Source organism: Oncorhynchus mykiss, chromosome 2 (assembly GCF_057628025.1).
Source record: "Oncorhynchus mykiss isolate SJ-2025 chromosome 2, ASM5762802v1, whole genome shotgun sequence".
NCBI classification, from domain to species: domain Eukaryota; kingdom Metazoa; phylum Chordata; class Actinopteri; order Salmoniformes; family Salmonidae; genus Oncorhynchus; species Oncorhynchus mykiss.
In genome coordinates this window covers 62,936,367-62,955,547 of record NC_143023.1, presented here as the reverse complement: position 1 = coordinate 62,955,547, position 19,181 = coordinate 62,936,367, and the positions used below count along the sequence as shown (strand labels likewise).

Sequence of the window (19,181 nt, the reverse complement as noted above, 5' to 3'; positions counted from 1 at the left end):
TATTACCTGAGATAATTTACATTGCAAGGCATCTCCCCGAAATATCTGATATATGTTCAGAGATGTAACCTACAGCAATGTTCAATTTTGTGGTCTGGGCGTCTGGCATACAAACTTCATCATTGCCAATCCACAGATTATACCCCAGTAGCAGTAGCTCATTATGATTGTTATAGCCTGCCCCGCTGGTGTGTAGTCTCTGTCTAGGGAGGAAGCCAGCTTCAGGCTCTGCTGGTCTGGCAGGTCCCTATGGGCAGCCTTCCCGGGTCCATGGGTCATTGTTACTGCTGAAACTCTTTCCCTCACTATCAGAGCTGGACTCCAAACCCTGCATAAACACTTCAGTTTGTAAGTATTCTATCTAAACCTGTGAGACAGTACCCTACCTAGGCCAAGATGTGGATAATGACATTTTTGGCACCGTGGTTGACAGACATGCTGAAAATAGGTGGGAAACAAGTGGAACAAAAGAGAGTGAGGGAGAAACATATCTTAGTCTCGTAATCTAGTTCTTAAGAATCTAGGCTGCTAGTTGCAATTATGGTAATCCTCTCTCATATGTCTGCCCCGGAAAACAGATATTGTGGAGAGTGGGCTGTGGCATTCCCTGTCTGTTTGGATTTACCGATGACGTATTGAGGTAGGGTAAGTGCGCACTGATCTACCGGTCTAATGGTAAAACATAAATAACGTTTACTGAATTGAGTTGAGTCTAAGAGTCAATAATGCAGGCTACACCGCTACGGGCTATAATGGGAATAGCAGCAACCAGATGGTGACGTTTGGCACCCACTTGGCAAGCGTAATGAAGCCTATTTGGCAAGAACCGCTAATCTACGTTTTCTTCGCTGCTGCTAATAAAGACAGGGCTACATTACTGCTGGTGGTAGGGTACATAAATTAACAGTTTGCAGAGATCAGACATACCGGCCTCGCAAATAGAACATCGAAAACAATGTGGGCTTGACTCACAGAGGTTCCGCGCAAACTCGTCCTCTGGTAGCCTACGTAGTCGTGACACACCTGGCTAGGACACACATAGCTGTCGCAAGCAGTCCGACATCATTTCTGTCAACCCACCAAGTTCAAGAAACCTCGCAGATGTGTCCGAAAATGTTCACGATCCTCTATTCAACTTGAATTTTAACATGATTTGATTACATATTACACGCGCAATGACTGTTCCATGGAGTTTGCTAACGATTCTGAGTTTGGTGCACCACACGGAATCGAGGTGTTCGCCGACTACTTATTATAAAAACTGTTGGATTCGTCAGTACCCTGGTATATTCATCGACATTGAGGAATCTCAGAGAAGAGGCGCTCAACTTCTGAAGTATTACCAGGAAGAGACAGCTCTGAAATGCAGCCGAACCTGTTGCCTTACGAGAAATTGTAAGTTTACTGTAATTGTTAATTTTTGTATCGGATTTTTACTATTTATTAGATGCGCAGCGAAATAACCCAATAACCTACCATAACCCAGTGTACTATTATGTACATGTCGACATTAAAAAAGTATTCTCAAATGTTTAATTCATGATTTATTGTAGGCAATTTTGTACAATAATTTTATTTGCAGGAGCCCTGCCAGGTGGACAGGCGTAGCATGTCATGTGTGACTGCGCTGCGCAAAAGTCTATTCATCTGTTGCAGGGTGCGTCGATGGATAATTAACATTGTATGTAACTCCTTAGTTTCTTGTAACCTGGCGATATTCCACTATGACACCATCCAAGAGAATGTGAACTGTTTTCATATGCACTGTCCAACATTGGAGAGCTGCATCCTAAGCTACAGAGGCAACGTCATCCTGTACAACATCACCAAAGGTGAGCCTCCATAGGATACAAATGTTTAGACCCAGGAAGCCAAACATAGATGTTTATTACTGGTTATTAATAGACACACACATAAAAAGCTTTACCTAGAACATTGCAGGCACTTTATACACTGTTATAGCTTGTGGTATAGATGGTATCGGCTTCAGTGAAATGATTTATCACCTGCTACTCTGACAGCATTTGACGGTGGGGTTGGGTGTCTTGGGTCTCACACAGGTGTGGATCCAGACCTGTTGGTGTTTGGAAAGTACTTCACCTCCAACGTGCGGGTGTTACCCCACCTCTACACTAGAGTCAACGCCTCAGAGCCCCTAGCCTCAGACAAGCGCCAGTTCAACCGGCCACCCGTCCCCCCTGTCCAGCCTCTAACCATAGCCCCTACTACCAGGATCCCCACCACCACCACCACCACCACCACCTCCTCACTCCAGAGCCCTACTCTGGGCACTACTCATTCCCCCGTCACATCCACCCCCTCCTCCACCATAATGCCCACCCTGGGAACCCAGGCCCCCACCACCACTCCCCCGACCCCAACCACGACTGCCCCTGCCCCCTACACCACCCAGACCATCCCTGCCTATCCATCAACCCACAGAGAATCAACTACCACCCCACATCCCACCACACCTACCCAGCAGCCCACATCCACAGCCAGGATGGCCACCACCACCAGTCCCACCAGCCCACTGACATCCCTGGCTCCTGCAGCCAACGTGGATGGCAGTAACAAGCAGGACCTCAACGACACCAAGGGCTACGTGGGCAGGAACCAAACAGCAGCCGCAGGGGGAGAAGGCGACCAGGGTAGCCAGGGCGGGGTGGAGTCCCCCTCACCCGGTGGTTTGGGCCCAGGATGGCACGTAGCTGCACACACCCTGCTGGTTGCCGCGGTGACGGTCGTCACGGTGCTGCTGAGCTGCTGCTGTTCCGTGCTGCTAGTGGTGAGCTGGAGGGGTCGGAGGAAGAGGAAGGGGCGGTACAGGACCACCTGGAGGGGGAAAGGGGGGTCCATGCGCCTCATTAAGTATGCCATTGTCAGGGAGAGCTCGTGAGGTAACCATGGGGATCAGAACAGGGACTAAGAAAGCTTTTACAGGGAACTGCACAGTTAAAAGTAAAAGTAGTGCTAGTCCACTAGAGAAGTAATGTTTACATCAGAAACAATCCAGAATTTAGCAAAGGGACCTGCCACCAACCTGCGAATGTTGTTTTCCTCCCTCCAAACTAAATCTGTGTGTGTGTAGTCTGGAAAAACCACTGAAACTGAAAAGCAAAGATCGGGAACCATCACTGGTGTAAATAGTTTTTTTTTAATGCAGCTGTTATTTTTCCCCCCATTCTGACATGTTCAGTATCATCTTACTTATGTATATACTTTAGTGGTTTTGAAAAGATGAGCTGCATGGAGCATATTTGAGATTCCGTAGACCTGGTAGAGAATGAATTGAAGTACATGCCAAAACTGTGAGACCAAAGTTGCTGCGAGGATTGTGGTTAATACTGATGTCATGGCTTGAGACTGACAGTAACTGCTGATGCATTTGTAGGTCATTTGCCTAAAGAAAGATACCGTGCGTCCTTTTGGCAGACCTACATTTTGATGCGGTCGAACGAAATCAAACCGATATTGATGCCAAACTCCATGGACAGTGTCTGCTCTGCTTTAAGTGCAACGATGGGGGCTTCCAAGCAAGAAAAGCTGCTGCAACAAGCCAAGTTTTGTTCTGAGGCAGTAAGATGCTAAATGGACTGTGGTGTATGCAAGTGGAGGTGTATCTTAGGCTCAGACCCATCTTGCCACCGCTCCTCTCTCCTTCAGAACATCTTTCCTGCGCATCGGGTTTCACCTGACCCAGAATCACATGGACCAGAGCAGGAACTCTTGAAGGGTTTGGTGATTTCTTTTTTTAAATGGCCCATTGCTGAATGTGTCCTTTCAGAACGGTGCTTCTCTTTGTCCCCCTGGGCCAGAGGGGAGAAGGTGATGGGTTTGAAGCCAGGAAGAGAGGGTAATATAGTAAACATTTGTGTCCACTGTCTAGTGATGTAAAAAGCACTTGTTGAAATAACAGTAAGGAAATTAAAGCTTTTTATTTCAAATGCAAGGAATACATTTTTGCTTCAGGCTATCAGTTTAGCATAACTCCTATACAACAATTGTATTACAGACATATAAACATAGGCCCTTTCATTTATTGTCAATAAATATTTCACAAAAGACCGTTACAGGCATCAAATGCTGTGTGTGGTGAAATCAGATGATAGGTTTGTCTCTAGACTTCGAATTGGTCACCCCAAGTGTGTAGCAGTCGAGTTCTGCTCTTGCTCACTCTCCTGTGTGTTTGTGTGTATCTGCATGTATAGAAGAGGGCACATTAAAGGTTGAGCAGTTTCTTCACAGCGTCTCTGTACTGGTGCATGCTGCTCTCGCTCTCTCCCTCGTTCTTCAGTCTGGTCACAGAGTCCCTGTACTCCTGCACCTCCGGCCTCCCCAGCAGCTCCTCCCTCACCGCCTCTCCCTCCCCCTCCCCTGCTACCTGCATGCGGACCAACGTGGACATGATGTTCTTCTGAGAGGGGCTGTCCTCCCAGCTGTACTCCTCCATGTCTGCCACAGTCTTCTCTGACTCCCAGGCCTCCATTTTCTAGAAAGAGTAAGTGGAACAGCACAGCATTGTTAGCTACAGTGCATTCAGAAAGTACTCAGACCCCTTGACTTTTCCCCAAAAATGTTACGTTACAGCCTTATTCTAAAATTGATTCAAAACATTTTTCCCCCCTCAATCTACACACGATACCCCATAATGACAAACAAAAACAGGTTTAATAATTTTTTTGCAAAATAAAAATATTAAATTACATTTACATAAGTATTCAGACCCTTCACTCAGTACTTTGTTGAAGCACCTTTGGCAGTGATTACAGCCTTGAGTCTTCTTGGGTATGACGCTACAAGCTTGGCACACCTGTATTTTGAGAGTTTCTCCCATTCTTCTCTGCAGATTCTCTCAAGCTCTGTCAGGTTAGATGGGGAGTGTCGCTGTACAGCTATTTACAGGTCTCCAGAGATGTTCGATCGGGTTCAAGTCCGGGCTCTGGCTGGGACTCTCAAGGACATTGAGACTTGTCCCGAAGCCACTCCTGCGTTATCTTGGCTATGTGCTTAGGGTCGTCCTGTGGAAGGTGAACCTTCACCCCAGTCTGAGGTCCTGAGGGCTCTGGAGCAGGATTTCATCAAGGATCTCTCTGTACTTTGCTCCGTTCATATTTCCCTCGATCCTGACTAGTCTCCCAGTCCCTGCTGCTGAAAAACATCCCCACAGCATGATGCTGCCATCACCATGCTTCCCTGTAGGGAATGTTGCCAGGTTTCCTCCAGATGTGACGCTTGGCATTCTTGGTTTCATCAGACCAGAGAATCTTGAATCCAAACTTCTTCCATTTAAGAATGATGGAGGCCACTGTGTTCTTGGGTACCTTCAATGCTGCAGACATGCTGCAGACATTTTTTGGTATCCTTTCCCAGATCTGTGCCTCAACACAATCCTGTCTCAGAGCTCTATGGACAATTCCTTCAACCTCATGGCTTGGTTTTTGATCTGATATGCACTGTCAACTGTGGGACCTTATATAGACAGGCGCGTGCATTTCCAAATCATGTCCAATTAATTGAATTTACCACAGGTGGACTCAAATCAAGTTGTAGAAACATCAATGATGTTCAATGGAAACAGGATGCACCTGAGCTCAATTTCGAGTCATGGCAAAGGGTCTGAATACTTATGTTAATAAGATATGTTTTTTTCACTTTGTCATTATGGGGTATTGTGTGTAGATTGATTAAAAATATAATTTAATACATTTTAGAATAAGGCTGTAACGTAACAAAATGTAGAAAAAGGGGTCTGGATACTTTCCGAATGCACCATAAATAACCTCAGACAAATAAATCGTAACCGTGATTCTTCTGTTTATGCCTCAATATATGACAATAACGAGAGATATGTGACACTTTAACATAAGCTGTCCCACAGGGGTACGTGATGGCCCGTCTTGGGAATGTGGGTTTGGAGACAGCGCAGTGTGTGGAACCCCTGGAGTGCCCCGGTCGCCCCTAAACCATCTGTGGCGCTCTCCTCTCCTGTCCTCTCACAGAGATAGTGTTTCTCCAGACGTGGTGCTGAGTCCCTTTACCATAGCCGGTCTCCCTCCCATCACATTCCCCAGAGGACAATAGGCCCGTTGTGTGGGAGCTTAAAGCAGGGGCTGCCACAGGCTCTCCTGCAGCCCAGGTGTTTGGGGTTAATGGACCTCATTACGTCTATATGGTCCCCAATATCAAGACTGGCTGGAGGCCAACCCCTCCAGCGGACAGGTGGTGCGGTGGGGATGGCTGGAGAAGAGATTGGTCCTCTCCCCCTTAGCCTGACTGTCAGGATTATTACACCACTACAGAATCGTCACTGGGCAAAATAGGGTCAGCTAAGGTAATGTAGTTCCTTCAAATCACACCGATTCTGTACTGTAGTTTTATTCAGAATCTAGCCATCTGATTGTAAATTATAATTAAACTACACTGGGTATGCAAAATTATTTTGATTGACAGACTGACCAGGTGAATCAAGGTGAAAGCTATGATCCCTTATTGATGTCACTTCAAATCAGCGTAGATGAGGGGAAGGAGACAGGTTTTTACACAATCCATGTCTCAATTGTCTCAAAGTGTATGTGTGCCATTCAGAGGGGGAATGGGCAAGACAAAATATTTAAGTGCCTTTGAACAAGGTATGTAGTAGGTGCCAGGCTCACCTGTTTATGTCAAGAACTCAACAGTTTCCTGTGTGTATCAAGAATGGTCCAACTCAATATGCAACTCAATATTAGGATGGCGTTCCTAATGTTTGGTATACTCAGTGTATATAGCTATAATGGTTGACCATTGGTCTGACAGACTCCATATCTCCCACCACAGAGTGTATCCCAGTGAATGAAAAAAGAGGGAGATGATTGACAGACGGCTATGTGGCCAGACCAACAGCCACCTGTTCTTCAAAGTTGCCGAGGAGGAAGACATTTGTGGGTTTTATTACTGGAATGGGGCACGGAGTACTGGAGCTCTCAGATAAGGGATTGACATATTAGATAGTCACTTGGGGATTGGAGCGACTCTAGTGAACAGCGGGCCAGATGGTAAAGTACGGTACAGTACTGTAGACTTCCTGCTGTGGTGTGGTGGAGGACTGTGGTCCGTCCCAGTAGAGCACTGGCCCGGATCAACAGGCCACAGCAGAATTAGCAACAGGCCCAGAGAGTCAAGAGTCCTTCTCACTGAGTGAAGAGATAGAATCACTTCAGCGGCAACTAACAATTGGCCTCTTTGTGGGCTAGCGTTACTACCGGTGTATGGGCTCCCCCTCCCAGCGTCCACCAACCTGCGGGCTGCACTGTGCCTTCCATTGTGCGTGTAAAGGGCAGCGGACAGTGTTCCGCTTCCCGGCTCCGACGCCATTTCTCAGAGAGACGAAAAAAAGCCAAGGCTTTTTACCAGCTAAACCCCTGCTGCCTTGGCGAGAGAACTGCCAGAGGCACAACAGGGAGAGTCATTAATTCCCTTGTGGATCTGATGTGAAAGCAGCCTGTGCTGGTGACCCTGGTGGCGGATTTCTCAGGTGTGTGGTGTTGGTTGGAGTTGGCGCACTGTGAATAAGTGGCGGGGTTAGGATCTTATTCTGGTGTTGGTTTTCTCCTGTTTAGAGGGGAAATGCCAGTGGGACAATGCTGCTGTATGCCATCCGTTTGCCTATTCACCACTCATAGCTCCGTAATAGGCTTTCTCCTTCACACCAAGGGTAGAGAAAGGTGTCAAGTCCATTGGTGCTAGCTAGATTGGCATGGTCTTAGTAGTTGGAAATGAAAACAGACAAATGGAGGGAGGAGGAGCGTTGGCCATGGAAAAGCCACACGAGTGTCTCAGCAGGACACGGGGGTTTGGTGGGGAGGGGCAGTACTTGTGAATAGTGAACTCTTGAAATGTTAATGACTTGGTTGAAAGGCAACAAAAAAAAAGTATGTCGTGCTCTTTCTACTTAAAAATCCCTAATGTATACGCTAGCCCTTTACCTCTAGGGGCAGCTTAAGGTATCAGGCATCCCTTTCCTAGTACATCATGGATTCTCTGGATAGTGATGGACTTGGCTGCCTGACCACCTGTCTACTCATCGTCCACGTATTGGCTGGGTGGTGAGGTTAGGTGGAAGATGATGTCTACTCGAGCTCTTTGGCACTGACCAGGGTCACGTTCAGGAAGATGCAACGTACTGAACGTAGCAGATAGACATGTCATGAATAGAACCGAGGATCAATTGTACATCGGGACTTTCTGAACGCGGCCCTGGCACTAGCAAGACACTTACCCAAGACTCGTGATAGAGGACAGTCAGGAGGTACATGGCATAGTCATAATTCTGCTTTCTCACAGGGCAGCTGGCAGGGCAAAAGTGAGAAAAAAATAAAACATTGATCAGAAAGTACAGGGCGAGTTGACGTAAAAACCTCCCCATCAAAAGACATCACTGTAAAGCAATGACGACAGTGAAGGACCAATAACTTCCTTACTTTAGCCTCTTTTAAAACGAACTAGTAGATATTTGTAATAGTACATTGAACAACAGGAAGCGCTGTTTACCTGTCAGTGGTGATGGCGAGTGTGTCCGTGTCCTTGCAGTACCGCTCTCCTACCAGTTTAACCATCTTCTTCCTGGCATGGTCGTCCAAGTTCAGACAGGAGAGCTTCAGCTGAGTGGACAGAAACACAATCTGACATCATAATACTGAAGCTTATTTGGTTTGCCTAAGCTGCTTCAAAATGAATCCCTCAATGCTCGATTAGCATGCAAAAAAAAAAACCTATAGACGCAACCGTCCATCCCTACTCATGACATCTGAAATAATAAGCACCGTGCCTCACTAAATGTTGAAACTGCAGCGGTAAAACACTTCACCACAAAAGATGCTTAAAATGATTCCATAGAACTACAGCTGTAAGGGGGGGGGGGATAATGTTTTCTGTAGCATGAATCATAATCTGCTTGTCCTTCAGTAAACTGAGTTTAAAACACAGGCTTGAAACCTAACAACCGTTTGTACACTTAACATAGGCCAGGCCTGTTGTTACCTTATATCCCAACAATAATGTCATGCATTACACCTGGGAAGAAAACACTTCAATTTGCTCAACTTACACAAAGGCAAACATTTTGAATATATTAGCCCACACAGCTTCAAGGATGCGCTTTCATGCTAGGTTTAGGACCTCGCATTGAAGCTTAGAAACTTTGGCCAAGATAACGGCCAACAAATGCTTCTTGTAGCCATCAAATGAGCTTGCTGCACCTTTCTACTGGGAATTGGTTTCACTCTTCAGCAGCAAACTGTTTTAGGTGTGCCCTCCACCATCTGCTGTTTTCAGCTCACGCCGTAGGTTATAGATGTGATTCAGGACTCCTCACTGGCCACTCCATAACAGTGTTTCTTCTTGAACCATTCCTGGGTGTGTGTGGTTGTTGTCCTACTGGAAAACACACAACCTTCAACAGATACACCATTTTTGGACATTGGGTTGAACCTTGCATTGCAGAGCAGTCCCACAGCATTATCGAACCTCCCCCATAATCGATTCGTTATTTCCTTGGAACGCTTCATTTGGTTGTTGGTAAACATGGGAAGGCCCCACTGTTGAAGGAGACAAGCACGCCTGATTCAACTTCTCAAAAACCCATCTAAACAAGCCCAAATCCTGGAGAAAATGTTACGTGGACCAATGAAACAAAATTAGAGCTCTTTGTCAATACATATCAGCGCGATATGTCTTTACTGACAACCAAATGAAGGATTCAATTAAAAAAAAAGAACACCCTCCCTACAATCAAAGATGGGGGAGGTTTGATAAGGCTGTGGGGTTGCTTTGCTGCCTCTGGTACTGGGGGCCTTGGAGGTGTGCAAGGCATCATGAAATCAGCAGATGATCATGTGATTTGCATGCCAATGTTCAACCCAGTGTCCAAAAAACTGTAGAAACTGTATATTAGGTTGTAGGTTTTCCAGCAGGACCAATGACCCAAAACACACATTAAAAAAGCACCCAGGAATGGTTAAGAAGAGATGCTGGTATGTTCTGGATAGGCCAGCGAAGAGTCCAGATCTGAATCACATCCAAACAATGGCGAGATCTGAAAACAGCAGTTGGTAGAGGGCACCCCTCAAAAATGTAATTAGAGCAGTTTGCTGCTGAAAAGATGACCAAATTGTCAGTAGAAGGTTGCAGAAAGCTCATTGACGGCTACAAGAAGCATTTGTCTGCAGTCATCTTGGCCTTAGGCTGTGCAACCAAGTACTAGCTCCGGGGTGCCAATATTTTTGTCCATACCATGTCTTTATTTTCTACATTTACAATTGTAAACATAAGTTTACTAAAAATAAAATTGGTTCTGCAATGTTGAAAATCCAATAAGGTGTGGTGACCAAAAGTTGTTCTACATTTCTACTTATTTTAGAAGAAATGGGGACTGATTTAATAAAGGTGCAAGGGTGCTAATATACTGCATTTGCCCAAAACTGTACAAGCATCATGAAAGCTCTAACACAAATTCATATATATTTTTTACCTTGATTTAACTAGGCAAGCCACTTAAGAACAAACTCTTATTTACAATGACAGCCTACCAGGGAACTGCGTTGTTCAGGGGCAGAACAAGAGATTTTTTTACCTTGGAGTTTACCGGGGAGTCGATCTAGCAACCTTTCAGTTACTGGCCCAACGCTCTAACCACTAGGCTACCTTGACTTGTTGAAAATATGTTTTGTTTTTTTGACCTAACTTGCTTAACTTTTATATGTGGTTTCTTCCTTCAGACTCCATAGAATTACCTCTTCCTTAATATTTGGTAAAATTATTAATTTAGCATATGGTTTCCTAGAAATAAGGGTGGCACAACCCTTTGGCTCAACTTACCCCACTCTCCCCTAAGCATTTGTTTTTAGGTTCCACTTTAGTGCAGTTCTCTATTTGTGGCAAGTATGTTACAGCAGCATTTCATAGGCATAAAAGCATAGATACAGACAATGGAGGTCTTTCTTGAAAGGTCAGCCAGCCGGACATGAGCTGAGAGCTGTTTAGGGAATCTCTAGATCCCTTCTATACAAAAGAGGAAAACCCTGCACTTTCTATGCATTTCGTAGAGGGTCAAATACAGGTCAAAGAGTCAAATTGAAATATTAGTATTTTAATCTGTAAACTAAACCCTGAGTCCCAGACCATATAAGCCTACAACACAGGCAGACAAACTTACTCTGAGGTGGACTATGCGGGCAGATGGGTTTCTGAGGGAGGTGCCGGCAGACACGTAGTCCTTGCACTCTACTTTGACAGGGAAGTGCTCATCACATTTAGCACCTGTGTCCAGGGCAGAGGGCCACTCTGTGCAGAACGCTTCAGGGAAAAGAGAAACAGAAATACAATTAAATACTGTTGCTACAGTAACATTAGTGTGTCTCTATAAGCAATTTTGTGACTTACGTTTCAGAGCTTCACAGTGTTTCTTTATGGCTAATGGAGTTAAATGCAAAAAGTTTGGAATCTGAAAAGAGAAGAGTTTTGATTAAAACCTGAATTAGCTACAATAGACAGAACATAAATACTGCTATACAAGTAAGGTATGTGGAACCAGTATGACCTGACAGCACAATACAATATATAGCTTTAAATGGTACAAATTATTTCCCTCCCATTGCCAGATAATGCTAAAATCAAAAGATCTGATATCATGCCAAGTTGGAGATAAGACCTCTGACCTTGATGAGCTCCAGGTTGCCCTTCTTCTCTGGGGGCACCCCTTTCTTCACTGGGAAGCCCATGCGGACAGGCAGGGGCACAGAGCCCTGTCTGAAGGGGGTAGCGGTCGGGTACACTGTAGTCCAATCCTGGTCTACAGGCATCCTGTCTGTCCTGGGGTCGCCCGCCTGACACACACCACGGAGACAGGGAACAGATGGAAAGGAGTCAGTATGTGGGTCAACTTCAAAATACATATACATCTTTCTGTCAATATACAGCTTGGAATAAACTTGATCAAAAAAATGATTCATTACTTCTTTTTTAATAGTAAAGAATCTGGGCTGAATTCATGACATGCCCCTCTCCCCCCAGGGACCATAATGTGCTGTAGGAGCCATGTTGCCCTACTTAGAGTGCCTTCAGAAAGGATTCACAGCCCTCGACTTTTTTGTTGCGTTTCACCCTGGAATTCAAATGGATTAAATTGAGATTGTCACTGGCCTTCACACAATACCCCATAATGTCAGTGGAATTATGTTTTTGTTTTTTTAATTGTTACAAATGAATCAAACATGTAAAGCTCAAAAGCTCAAAATATAATTCAACCCCTTATGGAAAGCCTAAAGCCTAAATAAAGTTCAGCAGTAAAAATTTGCTTAACAAGTGACATGCTGGTAATCGTTAAGGACTGGGGAGTTTTTCAGGATAAAAGAAAAAAGAAACGGAAAGGAGCGAAGCACAGGCAAAATCCTAGAGGAAAACCTGGTTCAGTCTGCTTCCCACCAGACACTGGGAATTCACCTTTCAGCAGGACAATAACCAAAAACACAAGACCAAATCTACACTGGAGTTGCGTACCAAGAAGAAAGTGAATGTTCCTGAGTGGTCAAGTTACAGTTTTGACTTAAATCTAATTGAAAATGATCAACAATCGATTTGACACAGCTTGAATAATTGAGGGGGGGAAATGATCCAGGTGCTTCTACAAAGTATTGACCCAGGGGTATGAATAGTTATGTAAATTCGATATCTGTATTTCATTTTCAATACATTTGCAAAAATGTCTAAAAACATGTTTTCACTTTGTAATTCTGAGGTAGTGCGTGTAGATCAGGCTGTAACACAACAAAAAGTGGAATAAGTCAAGGGGTATGAATACTTTCTAATGGCACTGTTGTGTCTGTCTTTGTATATTCCACTTCATTTGTAGACTAGAGGGCACTATTTTTACTTAACCTTTATTCATACAGGTCGTCTCATTGAGATAAAATACATTTTTCAAGAGAGACCTGGTCCAACCAAGACAGCAGCAGGGTGGGGGGGGCAAAGTTTCAGACATAACCTACAGACATAGAAACACAATGAACAACCGATAGCCGTAGACACCCATAAATTACAATCACATTCAGAGACATACAAACACCATAGATAAAAATCTGTCACGTATACCACTGCATGAAATCCTAATGACAATCACGTTCCTCAGTTACAGGAGGGTCGAACTCTAAAACTCCAAAGAAACAAGACCCTGGAGTTTCAAACTGGTCTGGAGACAGTTCCAAGATCACGAGAAAAACGTTTTTGCCATGATCCGTTGGGATTGTTGGAAAGTGGGAGTGACACCGTAGCTGACCTAGTCAAAGAAGAACAGAGAAAAAGCAGCAGTTTTCCCAAAACAGTCTTGTAGATCAGAGTTTACCAATGTTTAAGCCTACATAGACTTAATGAAGACCAGTCAATAGCACTGTACAGATCATAGTGATGTGTCAGATGCTTTTGGTTAGTAATAACCTAAAAAGGGCCTCAGGATAGTGCTTGAGGTCTCTGCTTATAAATATCAACGTAGTCCCAGACAGACAATAACGTACACCATACCTTCTATTTTGTGGCCTCAAAGAAAAAAAAGAGCCATATGCCAGTAATAAAAACCTATTCTCAACTTGAGTTTCTTAACCAGGTTCTCAACATTATTATTGAAGCTCGGCTTCTCACCCAGCCAAACTCACAGATATCTGTGCGTTTTGACTTGCTCTGTGGAATGTCCTTTCAAGGTAGCAATGACATGGTTTTCAGAGTGTTCAGAAAACACCATGCATTTTGTGAGGAATTTCAAACACGCTTCAAATCGCATAGTCAAACTGCCACTCGACTAGAGAATAGTGTCATTTTGAGGCTCCCGAGTGGCGCAGCGGTCTAAGACACTGCATCTCAGTGCTAGAGGCGTCACTACAGACACCCTGGTTCGATTCCAGGCTGTATCACAACCGGCAATGAATGGGAGTCCCATAGGGCGGCGCACAATTGGCCCAGCGTCCTCCGGTTTGGCCGGTGTAGGCCATCATTGTAAATAAGAATTTGTTCTTAACCGACTTGCCTAGTTAAATAAAGTTTTACATTTAAAAAAAGATTCTGCATAAAAAAGTACATCAGCTGTCTCAATATGTCTACCAATGTTGTTAATATAAGTAATAAACAGGGGACCTAAACTGGATCCTTGAGGCACACCTGAGCTGTGTTGGGTCATGGGTCTCTTATGTGGGAAGGTGGTAATTATCAGTTGTGAAGTCGTAAATACCAGTTGGATACATTCATATGCTTTGGCTAGATTGGCTAATGGCCAACAAGCGGAATCAACCATAAACTCCAAGTACAGCTAACCATATTAATAGATTATTTATTAAAAGTAATGTTTTTGTTGCATTTAACTGGTGAAAGTGCTGTAATCGAGGTAATTTCCTTAGTAGGTGACGTCAGAGGTTAACACGTGGGAGTAGTCGGAGCTCAGGGGTGATAGACGAGTTTCCCACTAGTAATTTCCTGCTGGAGGGGCGTTCAAGTGGATTTTTCCCAGTCGTATGTGGTAAATCCCACCTTCCCACTTGGTTTTAAATGCAGCATTAGGCACAAAGGCAGTTGAGATTTGGAATGATGGCCTCTCAAGACTAGCACATAAGTGACCAATTCTTCCCGTGCTCATCGTTTACATCAGTGTTTCCCCAACTCCGGTCCTCAGTACCCCCAACAGCAGACATTTTCGTTGTAGCCCCGGACAAACAACTCATTCATCTCATCAAGGGTTTGGTGATTAGTTGACAAGTACTCGAGGACTATGTAGGGTTCCCACCCCCAGACATAACACTCTCCATATGTCGGGTTTTCAGCTGTTACAGTTGCCCAAGTTAGGCTACATGTGAATTACAATTCCGATGCCGTCTAATAACGTTTAGAAACGTCAATCAACATCACTTTCTAAATGCCCCTGATCATTCATGTCAGTGAGAAAGAATCTTTAAAAAAAATATTTAAAAAAGACTGTGTGCCCCCAGTTGATGAACTACACTTCCTCCCCAGTTACGCTCACACAGAGGTGTTTGGAGCACACTAGATAGATATTTAGCACTGGCGGCCGCCTATGTCTTCCATCTGTTCTCCGTAAACAAGCGTTGTAACATGGAGATCTAACCATGTGGGAACACTAACCCTAACACTATAAAAGGTGTGTAGTGATTTAATGTTTTTATTTTCTTAAAAATGTGCTGATATGAAAGATATGTTCCTTATGTTTCCCAAAACAGTACTGCAAGTGATGTGTGTTAACTTTCAGACCGAGCATCAGGGCTCTTCTTCCTGATAAAGAAGATCTTATCGCCAATAGGCGCTAAAGTAGTAAGCATTTATGAATGGGGTACTCAAGGACTGGAGTTGAGAAACAAAGCAGGGCAAACCACACACCATTGATGAAACACTCATAAAACCAGCTGTGTTGAAGATGGCGAATATCATGCTGGGAAAAGAGGCTGAAGTTAAATTATCCCAAATTCCTCTTTCAAATGACACCATCAGTGACAGAATAGAGGACGTGAGCAAAGACATCTTGGCTCAAGTAGTTGTAGATCTGATTTCAAGCCTGGCAAATTTCAGCCTTCAACTCGACGAGAACACAGACGTTTCCAATCTAAGCCAGTTTGCTGTATTCGTGCGCTATGTGAAAGACGACGTGATAAAGGAAGATTTTTTATTTTGTAAGCCTCTTACAACAACAACTAAGGCAGCCGATGTGAAAAAACTTGTGGATGACTTCTTCAAAGACAACAATCTTTCGTGGGATATGGTTTCTGCAGTTTGTTCGGATGGAGCTCCAGTCATGCTGGGAAGAAAGTCTGGTTTTGGTGCGCTAGTGAAAGCCGATGCACCACATCATGGTTAAGCATTGTATTCTGCACAGACATGCGTTGGCAACAAAAACCTTGCCTCCAAAACTGGTAGAAGTATTACAAATTGTAGTGGAATGCGTGAACTATGTGCGAACTAGTGCTCTGAGGCACCGCATCTTCAGTGAGCTGTGTAAAGAAATGGGCTCTGAATTCGAGGTACTTCTGTACCATTCTAACGTTCGGTAGTTAACCCGGGGACCGGTGCTGAATTGTGTTTTTGCCGTGCGTGTGGAATTAGCCCTGTTTTTGCAAGAGCACCAACATTGTCATGCAGATTGCTTCAAAAATTCTGAGTTCATTCTCATTTTAGCGTACATGGCTGATATTTTCGCAGCTCTCAATCATCTCAATCGAAAGATGCAGGGCAGTGGAGTCAACATCATCGAAGCGGAGGAAAACCGGAAGGCTTTTCAAAAAAAGCTACCGTTATGGAAACGACGAACAGAGAACGATAACTTCGCAAACTTTCCCCTGCTGGACGACTGTGTAAGTAAGATCGAAGATGTATCTGGAATCGGAGACATTTCTGTACCCGCGGAACTGAAGCAAGCAATTGCCACGCACTTAGATGAGCTTGCAAAGTCTCTCGACGGATACTTCCCTACAAGAGAGTCATATCCAGCATGGGTGAGACAGCCATTCACATTTAGTGTTGAGACAACAGATACCTCGATGAAATCAACAAATGGTAGTACCCTGTTATTGCTAAGAAAGCTCTGGAGATGTTCATGCCGTTTGTTACAACATATCTTTGCGAGCAATCCTTTTCGAGGATGCTGGACATAAAAACTAAGAAAAGGAACAGACTTTGTTGTGAAAATGACATGAGTGGCACTTGCCAAGGTGAAGCCGCGCATTTCTGAACTGGTCTCTGAAAGGCAACAGCAGAAGTCACACTGATTTGCAGTAAATATTCATTATTATGTTTTTGTGTGAAAATCATGTTTTGATGATTTTGTTCTTTGAACACAGTGATGTTGATGCACGGTTCATTTTGTGCACTAGTAAAATATATACCTATGTTTTGAATTTGAAAAAATCATATTTTATTTTTCCAATTAAGAAGGGTTCGGTGAATGCGCATATGAAACTGGTGGGGTTCAGTACCTCCAACAAGGTTAAGAACCACTGGGTTACACACTAGCAATGCTGGGAATTAACTTGAAAAAAAAATATATTTGAATCTGCCTGAAGCCAGGAGTTCAATCAAATTACATTTAAATTTACTCTGTTGATTGGATGAAGGCTTGGTCCTTAAACAGTGGGTAATAATAATAATTAAAATCTAATAGAACGTATAATTAAACAGAATTTCCAAACGTGGGTCTGTTGTAGACCCATGCAGCTCCTTGAGCTTACCTCATGTCAAAAATAAAGGTTACCCACAAGTTCTTGCTTTTTTGTGTGCAGGTATGGTACACATGCAGGACTTTGACATGCGGTAAGTGGAGAGGAATTAGGTCGACAACAGACCCACATTTGTAAAGTCTTTAAATTGTCGTCATTTCTCAATTTCCCCCCTGCATGAGGACCAACCCTACGGACAATCAGCAGAGTAAGTAGACATTTTATTTGATTTAACTTCCGGTGGCCTTTCCGGGGATTTTTTGCAAGCCAATTCCTACCAATGCGAGTGTGTAAATACTACCATTGCTAAAAGCAGCTACTTCAAACTATTATATGTGCCTAAGGGAATTTGCTAGCTATATCTGCCAGTATGGAATGTTTTTATCTTTACTGCTAATAAAATGGGCAAAAGACCCAACCAAAAAACTACTTTTGGAAAGCGGTTTGTTTAGCATCTATTTATGAACATTTGCAATCCCACCCGACTGTGCTAGGGTGGGTATCAAACTTTTGATTCTGTGAATCTTATGGCTAGGAGTTCCGCTAGCGGCACCCCTTGACAATGTTCCGCTGAAAAGGCGTGAAATTAAAAAAAAAATGTTTAACTATGTAACTTTCACACATTAACAATTGCAATACTCCAAATGAAAGAAACTTCTTCTTAATCTACCAATCGTGTCTGATTTCAAAAAGGCTTTACTGTGAAAGCACAACATATGATTGTTAGGTCAGAGCCAAGTCACAAAAACACACACAACCATTTTCCAGCCAAAGAGAGGAGTCACAAAAAGCCATGTCATAGGACATCATGTTACACAATACATGTATGTTTTGTTCGATAAAGTGCATATTTATATCCAAAAATCTCAGTTTACATTGGCGCGCTACGTACAGTAATATTTAGCAGAGCCACAGCAATTTATAGAAATACTCATAATAAAACATTGATAAAAGATACAAGTGTTATTCACAGAATTAAAGATAGACTTCTCCTTAATGCAACGGCTGTAACGGATATGAATGTAACCAAATGACGGGGATTAACGGTACACTTACTATTGGTGACATATGTAATGGGGAATTGATCAAAATAAACAAAAGGGCAAACAATTTCACAGCTGCAACTCAAATCAGCTAGGGCTTTTGCCGCGCTAGCTGCCTATGAAAGAACCTCATATGCCATTTCTCTCCTGTTCTATTGGTTTTTATGTCAACTTTCTTTCGTTGTCCAGAATCCAAAAGGCGCAATCCTAGTCATATTAGCAACCCATCCTAGTTGTTGCATCTTTAGATTCACCCTCTTTCTAAGTTTCTAACTGAGACATTCATCGCTGTCATATACCGCTTGCATCAGGTGAGGTGTTTGGAATTGCATTTTGGCAAATGTTTGAAAATGACATTTCATTGAAGGCTTCATTACAGGTGTTGCATACTATGTTAAGATGAATTGCCATAATCAAAATGTGATTTCTGACCACGATGGATGGACGCCCTAATGGGTTACACACCTAATGCATATGGGTCCAGTTTATTTCTCAAATGGCCAGTAAATTAAAATACTGCTGGTCACATTGTCTGGCGCCACATTTTCCTAATGAGACCCTGATATAGGGTTAATGGCATTATATCAGAACCGGCCCAGATCCAAGACAAAAGTCATCATTTTGGACCCGGAACCGGTCGGATCTTGGGTCTGTTGGACGCGTCCAGACATCTACTACAAACATTCCTTGTTCACTCACCTCTCTCCTTGATCTTCGGTTGAAAGGTCCTTTGTTCCCTCTGTCAGGAAAGCCTGAAAAAGATATCGATCGTATCAGAAAAACACGATACAGCCCAATTAATTATGCTAGCAGCTAGCAATGCTTTCTCCAACTTTCTATATGAAACTTTGACATCATTGCGACCATGATTCCTATAGTCATTTTGACCAGGCTAGCA

General features: G+C 43.6%; 2 protein-coding genes across 2 annotated transcripts in view; one reads left to right on the top strand and one right to left on the bottom strand.

Moving 5' to 3' along the window:
- The first annotated feature begins 1,082 nt into the window (after nt 1–1,082).
- On the top strand, nt 1,083–3,043 carry mansc4 (MANSC domain containing 4). The gene is made up of 3 exons (XM_036952668.2): nt 1,083–1,395; nt 1,698–1,832; nt 2,061–3,043. Exons 1-3 carry the CDS (start codon nt 1,176–1,178, stop codon nt 2,897–2,899), a joined length of 1,194 nt encoding a protein of 397 aa, XP_036808563.2. The 5' UTR covers nt 1,083–1,175; the 3' UTR covers nt 2,900–3,043.
- Nucleotides 3,044–3,919: 876 nt separating this feature from the next.
- mrps35 (mitochondrial ribosomal protein S35) overlaps nt 3,920–19,181 on the bottom strand; it is a 15,531-nt gene continuing 269 nt past the window's right edge. The window contains exons 2-8 of the mRNA XM_021567767.3: nt 18,983–19,035; nt 11,697–11,864; nt 11,422–11,482; nt 11,195–11,334; nt 8,533–8,642; nt 8,261–8,330; nt 3,920–4,492 (exon numbers count right to left, since the gene is read on the bottom strand). Coding sequence (XP_021423442.3) covers nt 4,223–4,492; nt 8,261–8,330; nt 8,533–8,642; nt 11,195–11,334; nt 11,422–11,482; nt 11,697–11,864; nt 18,983–19,035 — 872 coding nt within the window. The 3' untranslated portion in view covers nt 3,920–4,222. The remainder of the gene's footprint in view (nt 4,493–8,260; nt 8,331–8,532; nt 8,643–11,194; nt 11,335–11,421; nt 11,483–11,696; nt 11,865–18,982; nt 19,036–19,181) is intronic.

Coding starts and splice junctions, on each gene's coding strand:
- mansc4 (XM_036952668.2), top strand. CDS start 1,176: ATGACTGTTCCATGGAGTTTGCTAACGATTCTGAGTTTGGTGCACCAC. Junction 1,396..1,697: donor CTGTTGCCTTACGAGAAATT/GTAAGTTTACTG, acceptor GTAACTCCTTAG/TTTCTTGTAACCTGGCGATA. Junction 1,833..2,060: donor CCTGTACAACATCACCAAAG/GTGAGCCTCCAT, acceptor GGTCTCACACAG/GTGTGGATCCAGACCTGTTG.